General features: G+C 42.3%; 1 protein-coding gene across 1 annotated transcript in view; it reads left to right on the forward strand.

Annotated features, from left to right (window-relative positions):
* Positions 1–17,917, forward strand: part of grin2ab (glutamate receptor, ionotropic, N-methyl D-aspartate 2A, b) — a gene marked incomplete at its 3' end in the record, with an annotated part of 112,306 nt that overhangs the window by 79,837 nt on the left and 14,552 nt on the right. Inside the window, exons 5-11 of the mRNA XM_083925982.1 lie at positions 1,792–1,958; positions 2,083–2,217; positions 2,319–2,418; positions 4,314–4,519; positions 8,657–8,771; positions 8,886–9,088; positions 15,057–15,225. Of these exons, the coding sequence (XP_083782108.1) occupies positions 1,792–1,958; positions 2,083–2,217; positions 2,319–2,418; positions 4,314–4,519; positions 8,657–8,771; positions 8,886–9,088; positions 15,057–15,225 (1,095 nt within the window). The remainder of the gene's footprint in view (positions 1–1,791; positions 1,959–2,082; positions 2,218–2,318; positions 2,419–4,313; positions 4,520–8,656; positions 8,772–8,885; positions 9,089–15,056; positions 15,226–17,917) is intronic.

Consider the following 17,917-nt stretch of genomic DNA (forward strand, 5'->3'; position numbering starts at 1 on the left):
TTATGTACTTGTATGTGCGAGGGTGTGTGTGTTATCGTGGTGAAACTGACGATGTGCCTGTTGCCGCACAGAGGAGATATTTTTATTTTGTTCTTTCTGAACCTGAGTAAAGTATAAAGCCGCACACACCTACAGGAACACACACACACACACACACACACACATGCACACACACACACACACACACACACACACACACACACACACACACATGCACACGCAAAGATGGAAACAGTGAGATAGATCTTTTTGAAGTACAATTTCATCCTCTCTCTTTCCCACTTTTCTCTCTTTTCGTAGCGGTGAAGGGAGTGGAGTTAAATCTCTGTGGGGCCTGGCTTATGTATGTGATGGTCTGAGCTGTGAGCTTTTTGTTAAACTGAGGGGCAACACTGGAGGCACAAAATAGGCTTGCACACACACAAACACACACACACACACACACACACACACACACACACCTACACACATGAAGGTGGAGCTGGAGGTGGTGGGGGCAGAGAGACAGGAGCTGACAGCTGATTCTCCATGTGTGTTTATGAGGGCTTTGATGTTTAATGTGTCACGTTCTTTGATGCCCTCTATGGAATGGGTGTCACTGCATGTGTGCATGTCGTGTGTGTGTGTGTGTGTGTGTGTGCGTGTGCGTGTGCGTGTGTGTGTGTGTCTGAGTGTGTCTGAGTGTGTCTGAGAGTGAAAAAGAGGAACCTTGTGAGGGGGTTTGATGTTTGTGTCTCTCTTAGTTTTTTTCCCAAGACACTCACTTCTTTTCCACCTCGCTCACAGCAGGTATCTCAATCTCACTCACAAGACTGGAACGTTTTTCTCCTTCTCATTCTCCCCTTCAGCCTTTTCTTTTTCTCCCTGCTTGCTCCTCCTCTCGCTCCTCTCTGCTGGATGGGCTGTGTCGCTGTCTATTTGTTGTGTCCCCAGGGGGAAACTCAGCTTACACTTTATGCAAACATACATTCTGCAATCATTAGCAACTTATTTCACACTCGCTTTGGACTTCATTCTGTTTAATAGCTGCTTTGGTTTTGGTAACGCTTGCTTCTGCCTCTTAGACTCACGCTGACCCCCAGTTTCCCTCCAATACTGAGACGAAATGATTTAACTGTACATGGCATTGTGAATTAATGCTGGAAAATTCGGAGCCACGGTTTATGGAGAATATCCTCGGACTTTGAACGAGACTGCTAGAAAATGACTCCATATCTTTTGCAGTTAGTGTACCACTGAAAAATGATGTTCTGCATTAATGACTCTGGTTTTGTTTAGGTGTTACATTTGTAAACGTAACACGCCAGTACAAGAATACAGCACCAGACAAAATGAGCAAGCAAGTGGAGCATCATTATCGGCTTAATTAGGTTTTTACAACAATGCATTGCTGTTTTTGCATTGGCTACCGAGGGTTGAAGTGTATCAAACCAGTGAGTTATGAGGCAGTTATGTCCGACCATTAAGCCCGCCCCCGCCCCCCCTGCAGCCAGCAGCCACTCTCTTGCAGTGCAGTCTGACTTGTTGACTGAATCTCTCAGTATCTCTTCCTCTTTTTCCCTCTTTCCCTCGCTTGTTTCTCCAACACTTACACTCTCTCTTATCTTCACTCTCTGGGGCTGACTCACTGATTGCAAAAAAACCCCACAAAAAAGCCCAACTTTTTTTCCGTCAGATTTGCACTCACACACTCAAGCTCTTGTTTCTTTTTTTTTTCTTTTTCTGTAATTAATTTAGTTCCTCAGACAAATCTGCTGACTGTCTCTGCTGCTGGCCTGTGTGTCGTTGCAGGATGAGAAGTCCACGTTCTTCCAGTTCGGCGCGGCTCTGCAGCAGGAGGCTCTGCTCATGCTCTCCATCATGGAGGAGTATGACTGGCATGTTTTTTCTATCGTCACTTCCAAGTTCCCCGGGTACCAGGATTTCATCAGCACACTGAAGATAACTGTGGATCACAGGTAATGAATACACTCCCCCACATGTGCACACACAGGAACACACACACATTTTCATCCTTAACCTTTATTTATGGCAGCTGACAAGATTAAGTACCTTGTATCGTTTAATGGTGTATTGTTACAGCTTTGTGCGCTGGGACCTGCAGAGTGTGGTGACTCTCGATGCTGTAGATGGCGACCCAAACTCTAAATCACACATTGCCCTCAAGAGGATCCAGAGTCCTGTTATACTGCTGTACTGCTCCAAGGATGAGGCTGTGTGAGTGTCTTTTATTTTCTTCTGCTGCTTCTGTCTCTCTCTCACACACTGCCAGATTTCTGTAGTGAATCTGTATTAACTCTGTCTCTACTCCTCGACAGGTATATACTCGAAGAGGCTCGATCGTTGGGCCTGATAGGAGCTGGTTACATTTGGATTGTGTCCAGTCTCACCACTGGCAACCCGGACTTTACCCCTGAGGTAGAGAGGCCCCATATGTAGTAACAGGGGGCCACTTTTGAGTGGTTTAACAAGACAGGTAGTGTTTTTGATTCCATGCTGTTGCAGGTCATCTGCTTCCTCGCCTGTATATAAGTCATCTCCTTTATTCTCTAGAGCTGATATGAAATACAGCTTTATAGAAATACTGAAACTCTGAAGGAAACAACATCCGCTTACCAGCATCTCTAATGTTCACTTATCAACACGTTATATTGTATTTGCTTAAAGTCGCAGTTGGCAACATTTGTTTGATCATATTCACTGAAGCCTAGAGCTTCCACCACACCGGTATCATCCTGTCCACTCAGCGCAGTTCACAGTTCGTGCACACGCCACAGATCCCACCTCCCCCCTCGTGCATGTCACAATATCACAGGCACACGCCTCAAGCTAGGCATATGCTAAATAACGTTAGCAGTTGCTATCTATAAGTGAGTCAGCCAGCCTACCTCTGTATAGCGTGTACCCCATGCCGTTTATTGATGAAAGAAGACACGGGCGCGTTCACAGGAAACCGGGAACACGTGCACTGACGAGCACTCAATGGGAGGGAGCTGAGGAGCTTGGTGGTAGTGGGGGAGGGGCGTGAGAGTTGTAAACATTCAAAATTTGACTCAACAGAGCCAACTCGATCTGCCAGATTGACGACTGCAGCTTTAATTTAAACAAAACAAATAAAGTGTCATAAAGACAATATATCATTAATACTGGTTTATGTGCCAGACTATTTCTTGGCTGGGTGCAGTTTCCGGTTTAACCAGCAGATACTCCAGGTAGTTGCTGCTCCCCGCCATTAAATAGTACGCCACTTAACTACTTTGTTTTGTGTGGATTAAACTACACAGATATAACATGTTAATGAGTGAGCTTTGGAGGCGCTTGAAAGCAGACTTTGTTTCCTTTTGGACTGAGCCACGTTAGCTGTTTCCAGTCTTTGTGCTAAGCTAAGATAACCCTAGCTAACTAGGGTAAGCTAACTCACGTCATGTTTAAGGAACAAATATGAGAGCGCTAGCAGTCTTCTCAGCTAATCAGCGAGCGTAAAAGCATATTCCCTCCCATGTCAAACTGTTCCTTTAAGCCATATGCCTATGACAGTATAGAGACACATCGTGGTGACTGGTAATCATTCATATGATATTTTTAGCTTCCTGCTTTGTTTACATTCTTCTCGCTCTACCTGAAAACATTTGCTCAGCCCCTAAACAGGATGCTAGACAGCATTATATACACATTCACTCTCGAAATGTAGGACAGCAAGGTAGCTATTATCCACATAAATATTTGTATAAATAATTCAACGTATAATCAGCTCAAATGTTCCCCTCACATTAAAACTGAAAATATATCCAATGTTTGCTTTATCTTTTTCGAAAGCTTCTCAAATGTTTATTCTCCTCCTTTCCTTGTCCATCATTCTCAAGTCCCTATTTGTGTGAGTTTTACGGCTCTGTTTTCTTTTCTTAGACAGTGACCTAATTCAATACTTACTGTAGTGCTAAATTAAAATGTAAAAAACAAAGTATTGCAGGGTGGAGTCCCAGACTAGAGTGCTGGTATTTTTGGATTTTTGCTCAGTCTGGTTTATAAAGATAAACTTTGTGAGCTTCTTTATTTCTCATTTCTTTCATTTGGATAGTTTCGAGATGTAGACGATACCTGAATGATCAACTCAGTTTGTGGACATACAGTCTGCTCACACTTATTTAATAGCTAGATATGAAATATTTCAGGGAAGCACATGGAACCAATAAATCATCAGCTTGACACCTCTGAGAGAAACATATGGTAGTTTAAAATTGAGGCGAAAAAAACAATATATATCTTTAACACCATATGTGCCACTTCTCAGATCTCCTCTCCTCTCCTCTCAGATGTTTCCCCTGGGTATGATCTCCGTTTCCTATGATGACTGGGAGTACCCACTGGACACACGGGTGCGGGATGGGGTGGGCATCATTTCCTTTGCAGCCACCTCCATGCTGCGGGAGAAAGGGGAGCTGCCAGAGGCCCAGGGCAGCTGCTACAGCACACCGTCAGACAGGAGTCCGGGGAAGCTCCCACCTAGTGCCCTGCGCAGGTGTGTGTGTGTGTGTGTGTGTGTGTGTGTGTGTGTGTGTGTGTGTGTGTGTGTGTGTGTGCGCGTGTGTGTGTGTGTGTGTGTGTGTGTGTGTGTGTGTGTGTGTGTGTGTGTGTGTGTGTGTGTGTGTGTGTGTGTGTGTGTGTGTGTGTGTGTGTGTGTGTGTGTGTGTGTGTGTGTGTGTGTGTGTGCTTCTGTGAGAGTGCGAGGAGTTCGAGGTCTAGGGACTTGCGTAACTCTATTTGTCTTTGTAGCTGAGTGTTGAGCAGTGTTACATAAATCTTTTTAATGTACTAATGAGAGGGGTAGAAGGGAGAAAGGAAGCAGAGATGACAGCAGTGTTAAACACTCTGATGTGTTATGACATTTAACATTATTAGCTGTTGTGTGCATGGCTGCTCGGTGTATAAGCTCACTCTGCTGCCTTAGTCGAGAGACAATGAATTGAACTAAATGCAGACCTCTGTGTGTTAAATAGAGCCCAGTATGTGTCTGGTGTGTGTATCCATGTGTATGTCTGTGTGTGCACCTTACTTCACATGACTGGATTCACTATCATTAAGTCAGGATTAAAGCAGATTTTACTAGCTTTGTTCTAACTCTCTCTTTTCTCTGGCTCAGTGGATGGCACGTGTGTGTTTGTAGGTGTATGTGTGTGTGTACAGGGACATATGTTCACCAGTATGTGTGTATGTACTCTTCTCTGAAGTCTCTGTGATGAGTAAACAGTCAAATCCTTCAAACAAGGAGGAGGGGGGGGCAGCAATGTCCACACACAGTCACACATACAGGCGCATTCGTACCAAACATCCACAAGTGTAAAATTTCAGAATCGGTACGTGGCATTGTTTCCTCTCAGGGTTTTTGGTACGCTGTTGTGAATAAATCTCAAATATGAGGCATTCAATGGTTAAAATCTGATAGTTAATTCAGAAATATCTATAAAATTGACTGAATGCACAGAGGTCAGGTTGCTGAAGGCTCTGAACATCTACAGTATGTTGACTTATGAGTTGCGTCATTAGAATGAGAGCCACAGTGGGGTTTTTACCATCATGGCTTTATTATTACATTTCTCTCTCTTATGAGCCTATGACAGCATATATCAAAGCATATACAATACCGGCGCTGTTGACAGGTTGATCCAATATAACTCCGACCTCAATAAGAGAACAAACCTTTTTCGGAGCGCTCTGTTTTTCTTTCTGTCAGAGGTACCTCATTTGTCTCACTAACTTATTAGCTATCATTTGCATATTTGTCAAAACAACTGCGGCCCATTTTTGTTATAATAAACTGACAGGTCGGGTTTCCCTTCCCTGACTTGGAAGTGGTGAGGCTGTGATCCGAATGCTGCATACATTAGTCTAGATACAATCTTGCCGCAGTGTGCATATAAACAACGTGAGGTGGAGAGGAATAGGACAACATAATCCGACACTTAAAAGACACTATCAACCCCGTTGGATTCTCTGTCATTCTCGCCTGACAGGCATTAATATCGCAGACTCCAGTTCGTCCTATTTGGTCTCCACAATGCCACATGTTTTTATTTGGTTTGTCTTGGTAGTACATTTCAAAAGGTTATTCTGTTTGATGGAACCACTGTACCATGCAAACCCCTAAGCTGTCACTTTTTCTAAAAAGATGCTGCCCGCCATAACACAGAATGCGGAAAGAACCTTCTGTTCTTCTTTATTCATACTTTTAGAAAGTGCTCACACAAAGGCTACTTCAATAATAGGAAGATGTTCCGCACATAGCAGCAAAGGGACCCACATTTAAGAGTCGGCCTGTACAATAGCAGGTATTCTTTATGTCATGCAATGCAGCTGCTGCTATTAAAACTGGCCTTGAAATATCTAGTTAACGTGAATATTTTGCATAAGGAATTTAGAAATCATTGAACCCTCTGTTTATGTAGCAGTACATTTGTTTTGTTAACATCACACAGGAAATGACATGAATAAACATGCGAATACTGTATAAATAGGAATATATGTATATATAGTATAATCTGCCTGTTTTACATGCCTCAAAAACACACCAGCCTCATCCATTTAGATCAAAATATTTCCCCCAAAAATGGTAACAAAGCTGAAGAGACAGCAGTTTCCCAAAATAGACTGCAACAGTGTTTCCGCTATCTGTATTCAGCTGTGGCGATGCACTGTGACAAGGGCATCACCTGCTGCACCATGCAGATGTTACAAACGCAAAAATACACATTTGTCCTGACATGTCACTAATATTCACGTTAAAACCCATAATGACAAAGGCAGATGCAGTTATGCAGCACATAAGTGTCTCTAATGTGTAACTTTGTAGGTTTATGTTTACCCATTGGAGTTTTTGTGAGAGAGACTATACCCACAGCGGAGCTTTTTGGTATTTTTGTATTGCCTGCATGAGAGGTAGACAGGGACCTTTTTATTTACTCTTTACTCTGTGTGAGCGGAGCCTGCTTCCAAAGAGCACAGGCCTGTTTCCAATTCATCTCATGCAGATGAGACAACATAAAATCCCACCTGTTTGAATAGGAGTGCAATTATCATAGTTTTCACCTGCAGGGCGCATGCTAAACAGCACTCAAACCATTGTCTTTATGCATTTTGACTTCTTGTAGCAACATGAGTTCATGCATGAATCCCTCATGGCCCTGTGCCGCGACCTGCATACACAAAAACAGAAGTTTAATTTGGCATCCTTTTTTTTTTAACCATTGTTTGCTGTCCTGGCTCCACAACGGGGGAACAGGCGCCCCACTGACAGCAGGACAGCAGAAACTCTCTGAAAGCTCACCTGTTCAGAGTGCATCTTCGTCCATGAATAATTAAAAAAACAGAAATATATATAGTTTTTTTTCAAAACATATTTCTAAAATGTAGCACTTGAAGCCCCTTTTGCATGTTTCATTGTTTTTATGTACTTGAATGATTCTTGAGCTTTTTGGGTAGTATCTTCAGGGTTGAATGGACTTATCGTAAGGCACTTTGAATAAAAGCATCAGCTGAATGAATGTAATGTAATGTCATTGTTTAAGAATTATGAATGAATCTAGTTAGTGAACTCCCTAAAGCCCTATTCGGGCAGGACTAGTTTTACCTGAGGTATTCTTTTCGGACCGCTTTACAGAAGGTAACTTTTACTGACATTCTCTGACATAATTACTGACATTGCGCACTAAACTTCTGCTAAAAATGTCCTTTCCCAACATTATAACTTATCCTGTCCAAAAAGGCTTTAGTGTGGCCTCTTTTCCCCCAGTTGGAATTCATGCTATTCGGTGCATTTCCATTACAGTCGAATACCAGGTATAAGGCGGGTCTTGCCGAAACGCCACTAATTTTCGGACCAGTTTGACCGAAAAGCCTAGTTGCTGATTGGATATAACTAAGAGCGATGTGATGTAGGTAGTATTCAATGCCACAACACACAACTTTTTTAAAAGTGGGCGAAGTAGAGAGTAGACACTTTTACCCAGTGGTGTAGTGCTATTTTTTTTACTTCTGGAACGCAGAAAATTATCCGTGCACTTGCATCTTTGCACAGGCTTGTTAAAATGAGTGATGCAGCAGCCCGGGTTGGTTTCCGACCTGCAGATATCCCAGTCTTGACACTCAGAACAGCTCTGCCTTCAGAAAATTGTTTCACTGCAGTGAATGTATTCTTAATCCCATATCACTGTGAGATACTGGTTCATTTACTCCACTCTTATGCTTCACTTTAGTGAGTGTGTAAATGTTTCAGCACAGGATCTGTTCGGTGTATGCAAGTTAACTGTAGTGAGTAACAGAGTGAGGGCAGCCTTGTTGCACCAGTGACTTGTCTCTCAGGCGTATATCTGTGGAGAAATCAATGCAGAATGTTGATGGGAGAGATATGTGGCCTCTGACTCTTCCCCCTCCCACACACAAACAGATGCTCACGTACACACTCAAGCACGCATGCACATGCAGTGGGTGAAGACAGCATTGATTTGAAGAGGATACTCTTGCAGTGATTACAGAGTGCTTAACTTGTTATTTTAAATGTATCTGCTCTTGTGCACACATACTCACAAACACTCAAACAGATGCACAACCAAAGAAAATAACAGCTTCATGCTCTCTCTCTCTTTGCTCCCATTTGTTTCAGGCACATGATGCATGTATGGAACGAAGGGCGCGACCTATCCTTTACTCCAGATGGTTACCAGGCCAACCCAAAATTGGTTGTCATCGTCCTGAATAGTGAGAGGAAGTGGGAGAAGGTAACAAATCAACACAGTGGTGTTTGTTAAAAGAGCACAGCAATTAAAAAGTCAAAACACTGTAATTAAGATGGCTATCCCTGGTTGTGTTTGTGTGTGTTTGTGCACACACAGATGGGCCGTTGGGAGAACGGGACGCTGTCGTTGATGTTCCCAGTGTGGCCGAGGTATAACTCCCACGGCGATGAGGATGCAGATGAAAACCACCTCTCCATCGTCACGTTGGAGGAGAAACCTTTCGTCATTGTCGACAATGTGGACATCCTCACCGGCACCTGCATGAGAAACTCTGTCCCCTGCCGCAAGCATGTCAAAGAGTAAGTAGACACTTACTCAATGTGAACAAATACGCAGCACGTACTGGGGCCTGGCAATAGGATCAAAATCTTCTATCCAGATGTAGCTCACTTCCTATCTCAATAACAGTGTCTATCACAAGGGTGTCAAACTGAGGCCCAGGGTCCAAATCTGGCCCGCGGTGTAATTATATTTGGCCCCCAAGATCATATCAAGGTTCTATGAGAGCTGGCCCGTGAGTTTAAAGCACATACACGTCTACTTTTCTGTTAACAAACATGAGCATCCATGCTACCAGTCTCTTCAGACAAACCTAATCCACCCCTCCCCAAAAACGGCCAAAAGGAAGATGGGAAACAGGAGCTTTCAACAGCGGTGGGAGGCAGATAATCTGTTTATGAAGGTAAAGAGCTGTTTGTCTCATCTGCAGAGCCACCGTGGCTGTAACCAAAGAATAAAACATAAGAAACACCAGGACAAGAACAATTTTAGTAAATATTGAGTTTGGCCCCCAACTTTGTCCCAATTTTTAAATTTGGCCCACTTTGAATTGGAGGCAAGGGGCAATTCGGGCAATTCGGGGTTCAGTGTCTTGCCCGAGGACACTTCGACATGTTAACCGGGGGAGGTGGGGATTGAACTGCCGATCGCTCAAAAGGAGGACGACCCACTCTGTCACTGAGCCAAAGTCGCCTGCATGATGACACAAGTTAACATGAAACTCACAAACATCACGGTGCATATTTTACTTTTACTGTATCCATGTTCTTTACTAAGTCAAACAGGACTTGTGTAGCCTCAGGGGTTTTCAGGAGGGACATCAAATTAATTGGAGCTAATTTCAGATTCATATATACTGTATATAACCAGTGATTTCCCCACACATGACTCACTATTTTATGTCCTTTGTAAGTGTTGTACAGGAGTAAAACTCTATTCCAACTTCTGTCACAGAGTCTAACACATACCGGCAGGGTAGTTCTCATTTCGTTCATGGATAATCAGTTCTGTCAGCATTAATAATTAATTGCACTCTGTTGCTGTCAGCTCTCTAATGCCAATCTGTCGTTGTACTTGCTTTTTGTTTCCACTACCACTGTAATTGCATGTGTTGCCTGTTGTGCTCTTTGTCTCATTGTTGCATTAATTCAGTGTGATTTGCGTGTTGTTTTAGATGTACTGAACGTGTTGCTTGTTTTAAATATTACAATTACTAATTAATAATTAGTAATGCTGCTTATTGTTTTTTTTCTCCACCTTCATCGTATTAATGTTTTGGAAGCTTGCATGATTTTATAACGTTTATGTTTGTATCCTACATAATTTAAGATGTGGCCACGTTTGGAAGCAAAGAAAGGTTGTAAAGGTTTTACTCTTATTAGCAACTGAGCACTTCATTGGGAAATGAAGCCACTGCTGATAAACTACTAAGACTAAATGTTGACGTGTAAATATGATTAAACTCATAGAGTAATTTCCAGTGAAATCCCTTTATTTGAATTTTTCCTGTTTAAATTCACGGATGGATTTCATGTTGGGCAGTTTTAAAGATATATAAGGGCGCACTCACACTGTCCATCCGTACCGTGCCCCGTGCTTTAGGGTACTTGTGCCCCCTCCCTCTCCCCCTGCGGCCCAGGCCCCTAATGCTCCTTGCCTGCCTATACGTCATCACGCCACACTCATTGATTGAGGTCATCGCGATGCGTCGCTTTGTTTACAAATCTTTCCATAGACCTCCGTGTTTTTGTGCGTCTTGTCCGACTGTTTTTTAATTTTTTCATCCGACCAAATCTGCAGTAAACACTCCACCTCCGCATCACACCAACGTGAACCTTTCGCTGCCATTGTTTTAAATGTCCGCGCATGGTCCGTCCTTCTTTTTTCTATGTCCCAACAAGCGCACATAAAATGACAATAGAACCGCCGTAGGCCTCGTGCTCGTACACGTGCGCACGCTCGTGCTCGTACATGTGCAAACGTGCTTTACAAAAGCCCACCTCTCCCAAACGGGCCGTGGCCGGCAAGCGTACCGCGCCTAGGCACTCACACTGCTCAAACAAACTAGACTAAACGTGCTTGGGGACGGTACGGATGGACAGTGTGAGTGCGCCCTAAGATTCACATATATTATTTAGGTCTCTAGGGTTTTCAGTCTCTACTCTGAGAGAGCGCATAGGCCGAAAGTTCAACTCTTCATCATCAGTTTTTATTGGAATTTTTGGATTAAGAAATTATCAATTACATTTTATCAACTTGAATATATATTTTTAAAAATAATGCACACTTGAATTTTCTGTCTGAATTTATAAACCCTAAAATAACAAACTTGCACTAGAGCTTGAATAATTAGTTGCTTAATTTATCAGTCAATGGACATGATATTAATCTGCAACAGTTTTGATCAAATGTCATTTTCAAGCAAAATGACTCAACAGTCCCTTTTTTTCAGTTTGCAGGTAAAAGAAGATCATCTTCAGACACAACAAAAAGTCATCACCATTGGTTTTTAGAAGTTCTAACGGGCAGATATCTATTGGAAATTTCAAAGAGGGAAATTAAAACCACATAAATTCATTGTTAAGGTATTTAGTAGTGATTAGTAGTGGTCACACTTAGGTGTTGAGTTGCTTATAAGATAAATATTTATGGCCATTATTGACTTCCATACCAGGGATGAAAGCCAGCCTTTTGGCCACCTCTTGCACATTTACAGTTATGTCTATGATTGTGCAGTGTGCCGGTTAAAAAACAACCTGTAAATAAATAAATACATTCATAAATCCCAGCCTGAGCTGTACCTTGAGACATAAAATGAAAAGATGTTTCATGTGGGACGCTGCCCAACCTTTTGTCATCTCCCATCTGGACTACTACAACTCCCACGAAGCCAGGCTCGTCAAATATTCTGTTCAGCAGCCACAAACCATCCAGAACACAGCAGCCTGCCCTGTCTGCGACCTCTCCAAGTTCTCCTTTGTCGCCTCCCTGCGTGTATCGTCCCCCCCACTGGCTGCTGATGGCTGTTCACTATTCAATATTCTGGTCCTTGCACGTTTATATCTGCAGGGTAGACGATGGTGTACGTGTGTACTCGCTAGTCTGCATACAACCTGCCACTTAGCTCTCCAGTCCCTGCAACAGCTACGTCACTCCTTCACCTGGCCTTGACTCTTCTTTCTACCACTCTCCAATAGTGGAATGTCCTTCCAACTCCAGGCGGGACAGCACAATTACTCCATATTTTCTTTTGTGATATCCCCATTTCCCATATCCTCAGTCTGCACCTGCTATTTGAAAAAACATCCTCTGTATCTGTTTAATCTGACTTTGCTATTCTTAGCATATCTTTATCAGACGTTATCGCGTCAGGGTCGCAGCAATATTTCCTTATCTGTCATCAGTGCATTAAGGGGCTATAGCGATAACATAACTCATATTGACTTTGTTGTGCTACTTTATCAAATGTGATTATTTTTCATGCATATATACAGTATTTTTCCCACCTCGCCACTCTCCACCTCACTGCATATATATATATCACCTTCTCCACTGCGACAATAGCGGTGGGCTGAATGGCTTGAATTGTTCTTTGTTGCAAATGATATTGAGTCAAACTGATTTGAATTCATATTACAGTGAAACTAAATCCAATATATTTTGCCGCGAATTAACCATTTATAGGTTCGTACAGGCATTTCATTTGTTATTTCACTTCTGGATGTTATTTTGGTCACATCATTTACACTTTAAGATTTCAGATCAACTCAGTGTCTTTCTACATATATGATATACGCTTTTGAAAATCAGCTCAGCCTTCTTTCAACAGCAACGCATCAAACAACACAATGGACTTTTCTCCCTTCAAAGGCGTTTTTATAGCGGCTGAAACATGTTGCAGGCCTTCACAAGTGTGTAAACAATGCAGAGATGTCCTCAAATAGTCAAAGGAAGTAAAACTTTCTCAAAGAAACATCCCTTGGATTCTTCGACATCTCGGGGTTTCGCTCCAATTATCTGCTATATATGGACACCTCAGTATGAGCCACCACATGACAAGAGCTTTGTTTCTCTCTGCTAATTTCTACAATTTAGCTCATTTCTTTGCCCATCTGTATACAGCCAGTTCAGAGTAAAGACGCATTAATCACGATTGCTGCAGGTTTATTTGCCACTGGCTCGGTATATGTATCTGCATTGTGCTTCAGGTTGATCGCTTGGCCACAACACGGCCCCTATGCACAACTAAAGTGCTCATGACTGACAGCTTTGTTGTCTTCATTTCAATGAATTTCTACCAGACAATAGGAAATAGTACCACCTCGGAATAGCAATTAGGATAGGATAAAACAACATTAGGTAGTCATTTCTAGCCACAGAGGAAAAGGCAAACTGTAATTACTATCTTTGAAGATACATTTACCAGAATAAATTTTTTTTGTGTCAGACCATCTCGAAAATGACAGACAGGGTACGCGACATAACAACCAGTGAGTCTCTGACCCATGTAGTCACGACACCGCAACACTGTAGGCACGGACAATTCGATGACTGAATCACAGAGCATTGAAAGTGCATTGTGACCTGATTTGTTAACCTTTCTCTGCAGCAATCACCATGGAGGTCTGAGCGGTCGCAGGCAAAGATGACTAGTCTCTTCTGGGCCGTCGTTTACGTTGCATTTGCTGTTTTCTGTGTCCAGCCATCCATGCGTCCATACATGCGTACATACAGCCAACCATCCATAAGTGCTACATATACTATGCCACTACTTCCATTTAATTTGTGTCTTTCTTGTTACAGAAGAATGACATGACAAACAGATGTGCATAATAGTATCTCGGAGAGTCTGTTGTTGTCACTGTGTGTGTGTTTACATAGTGACATAAGAACACAGAGGGCTCAGCTGGGAAGAGCTAATGTATACATAATGTGTGCATTAGAACACCTGGGGCACATACAGATTCACACACATGTATGTATGAATACTGTGCTTTATGTCTCTCTCGCTCACACACACACACACACACACACACACACACACACACACACACACACACACACACACACATTATGCCATGCCGCAGATACAGTTGACTGCTGCAAAAAGAAATTTTAATCCTTTGATGATTTAGTTCTTTGACAGTCGTTTTCTAAGTTCTCCCTGTGTGAAGCTCTCATTTCTTTATGAACTTTCTCTTGAAATGGAGTCAGTTAAAATGGCAAGTGAAAAGGTCACAGAGTTACTGTTCCAGTCCATACATGCGGCAGTACATCAGAGATGGATGGCATGGGGAGAGGAATAAAGTTTTAATGGAAATACTTTTTAAAAGCTGGTAGACTTTAATAGATTATGAGTATCATTTCATCCAACAATTCAGTTTAGTTCACAGCTCAGAGGTCCTCAGGGAGGCCTGTCAGAAAAGTTCACTTAAACATCCGTTCCCGTTCTGTTCGGCTGCGGTGTGTACGTTGAGTGAGGTAGGCTAGGAGTATTGGAGAAGTACCTCCTCCCGGACATAATTAGTGAAACACATAGGACCAGGGCAGAAAAGGACAGCGCAAAGGAATCAAGAGAGAGACAAGGGGAAGGACAGCTGATATTTTAATCATGTGGTTTGGTTGTTCTGCAAAGCCCAGCTCTATTTAAAGCCCGGCAGCATCTGCTCAGTACCCCTGTGTTTTCAGGCACTGAGGGGAAATGCATACATACACACATACACATACACACACACACACACACTCACAAACTCTGTACAAGCCATCTCTGCCCTTCAGCAGTATTTATGGTTACTCTGCACCGTCATAATTACAGTTTTACAGTTTGATGGAACCACCAGATGTGGAACGTGCAGGCGGTGTAGTTACAGTTACTTACACACACACACACACACACACACACACGCACGGACACACACACGCCAAACACTGGAAGGTCCTCTCATATAAGAATATGGCCTAATTGTTGTTTGTGTCTGTGTGTTGCAGTAACAGCACATCAGGAGGTTCCTACATCAAGCAGTGCTGCAAAGGTTTCTGCATTGACATTCTGAAGAAGATAGCAAGAAACGTCAAGTTCACTTATGACCTCTACCTGGTCACAAATGGAAAACACGGCAAGAAGATCAACAATATGTGGAACGGCATGGTTGGAGAGGTACTTCCTACTTGTCTGTCTCCCTGACTACAATACCATATGGGTGTGTCTCACTGACTTTTGAGGTAATTATTGGGGAATACACTTACTTAGTTCGATGAGAGGATTGATATCACTAAATAAAAATAAACTTGAATATGAAGATCCTGCAGCCTGTTAGCTTAGCTTAGCATAAAGACTGCAAATGAGGGCTAGGGTGTTTCTGTCCAGCTGTACATTTATGCTAAACTATGCTAACTCACTGCTGACAGTGGCTTCACAATTAAAAGACACATATGAGAGTGGTATTGATCCTCTTATCTATAGTCCCATTGGGAGCGTACATATGTTTCACCCTTTGCATGTGAGGGTTAGGTCCTATGCTACCCGAAACCCTGTGCCTTGCCTTTGGCTCCCCATATTCAACCGCCCAGCCGTCGGACGAAGCGGGGGGAATCACCAAGATAGCTATAACTACCCCTAACCCATTAAGGAATTGCGGGGAACATAGCTCCCCGGGTCCTGTGTTTGCCGCTCAGAAAAAGGGTCCTGTGTTCCCTGTTTTTCCCAAAAAGCGCCCTATGTTCCCTCGCAATACATACTGGGGAACATAGGAATTACCCTGCCCCATTCGCACATGCACCACAAACCAGAAATGATCCATACCTTCCCCTGTAGGATATGAATGGAAGAACTCCAATGTCAGATTCAGTTGGACCGGGCATCAAAAGGTGTTTGCCCTGCCAGCTCCCTAGCGCAAAGACAGAGTGAGCACATATGTGAATGCAGCTGTTCATTCCCCGGAGAATTCGCAGAGAATGAAAAGGGTGTGTTGATGACATTTATATCATGCCGTGGAGGGAAACAGACCTCTGACGCTGAAGAAAAATCTGGTTTCACACAAAGATGGCAACGACAGAACAACAAGATTCGGGAGCTTTTATCAGTAAAGACAGACCAAAATCATCAGTTGGAGATGAAGAGCTCTTTTCCAAAACGAGATAAAAGCCAAATTTAAAAAAAATTAGTTTTTCATGCCACTTTGCTGTATACAGAACCTTTTCACTGCTTCATCAATGTTTCTGCCAAATCGCTATATTTCCTTGTTTAAAATGGTCTCAAGATGCAGTTCCTTTCCAAACCGCGACCAGCGCCAAACCTATTTTTAGCCTAAATGCGATACGTCCTCTCGACCAATCAGAATTCAGTGAGTGCTCTATGCGATCCAACATGGCGGCGCTCTGAAGCGGGAGAGTTTTTTGTTTTGTCCGTCCGTTCAACACGTTCAGACTGAGCCATAAAAACCATTTTGACAAGATACATTGAATATTAACCAAATGTGTGGGTCTGGGTAAAAAATGTAATTTTCCTGAAAACTATTAAAATGGATTTATAGCGTTTTGGAAAAGAGCTCCTCAGATGTATCTTACACTTCACTGTCTTTTGTAACTTTAAAAGTGACTTCATTTGGCGTTTGTATTTAAAAAAAAAGTTCAAATCTAATACACAAACTTCAGCAAAAAATAAATCAATAAATCATCAGTTGTTTATGACCAAATTGTCCTTAAATAATATCCTCCCTCCTGCTACTCTGATGATTTAATATTTGAAATGCATGTGTCAAAGGGGATTTGGACTCTACGTGAATTTATTATTTAATGTAATGATTAAAGGATATGGCTGGTGTCAGTATATATGTTTTAGTGTCAACATATACCATAAATGTCCGCTGCTGTGTCTTTAACACTCAGCTGTAAGCCCATTTGTTCCTGTTTGAAAAGACAAAACAATTCAGGCCTGTAGAACAAAGGAATAAGCTATTCGAGGCTTTAGATACAGAGACAATATGTGTACGAAGAATCAGTTCATTGTTGGTTTGTTCTTTTCATGGGATTTGTTGACTTTAAAAAAAAATCATATGTCATATCGCCAGGTTTAAGCTACAGTCTGTGATCCAGTTGTAAACAAAGGGTTCAGCCCAGCACCAAACCTGAACACACACTGTTAAACCGACTCACAGATCTTTTAATACACATTGTGACACTAGACAAAAAGATATGTTTACCGATGCTGTAAAAGGTTTGTTTATATTGTTGTTTGTAGAAAAGTTGGATGTTTTAAAAGGTCGGGGACTCGCGTCTCATGACTTCACTCCAGTCATACTGGACCTGAGACTTGCTGAGACGCATTTGTGATTAGTCTGGGGATAGTGCACCTGGCTGACTATCAAAGGTGTAAGCGTGCTGCAACAGTTTCCATTGAAATTAAAACTTCATTTCTTCATCACCACTGCCTTTCAACTGAAACTAGATCATCAGAATGTCATGACTTGACTTCCTTGATTCTCACACCTTCACTTGAGACTTTAAGATTAAGGCTCGAGACCTGCACATGTGTGACTTGCTCCCATCTCTGTTTGCGAGGCACCACAAAAGCTAATTTGTCATCATTGAGTCACGCTCTTACCTGTAATTGATATGGTCGATAATATTTCTTATTGGGGCTTTAAATTCCATACAATCAATTTATGCACAGATTATAAAACTCTTCAAGGAGCAGAATACCTTAAGGCTCACTTGATGGCGGTCGTTTATCTTCTCTGGAAATGATCCATTCAATCACAGATGAAATTAAAGCTTAAGTACTGTCGCAGTCAAAATCCCTAAAGGTTCAAAGTGAAACATAAAACGCCTGATAATGGAAGCTGACAATA

The sequence above is a fragment of the Echiichthys vipera genome, assembly GCF_963691815.1.
Source record: "Echiichthys vipera genome assembly, chromosome: 2".
Classification (NCBI taxonomy): Eukaryota; Metazoa; Chordata; class Actinopteri; order Perciformes; family Trachinidae; genus Echiichthys; species Echiichthys vipera.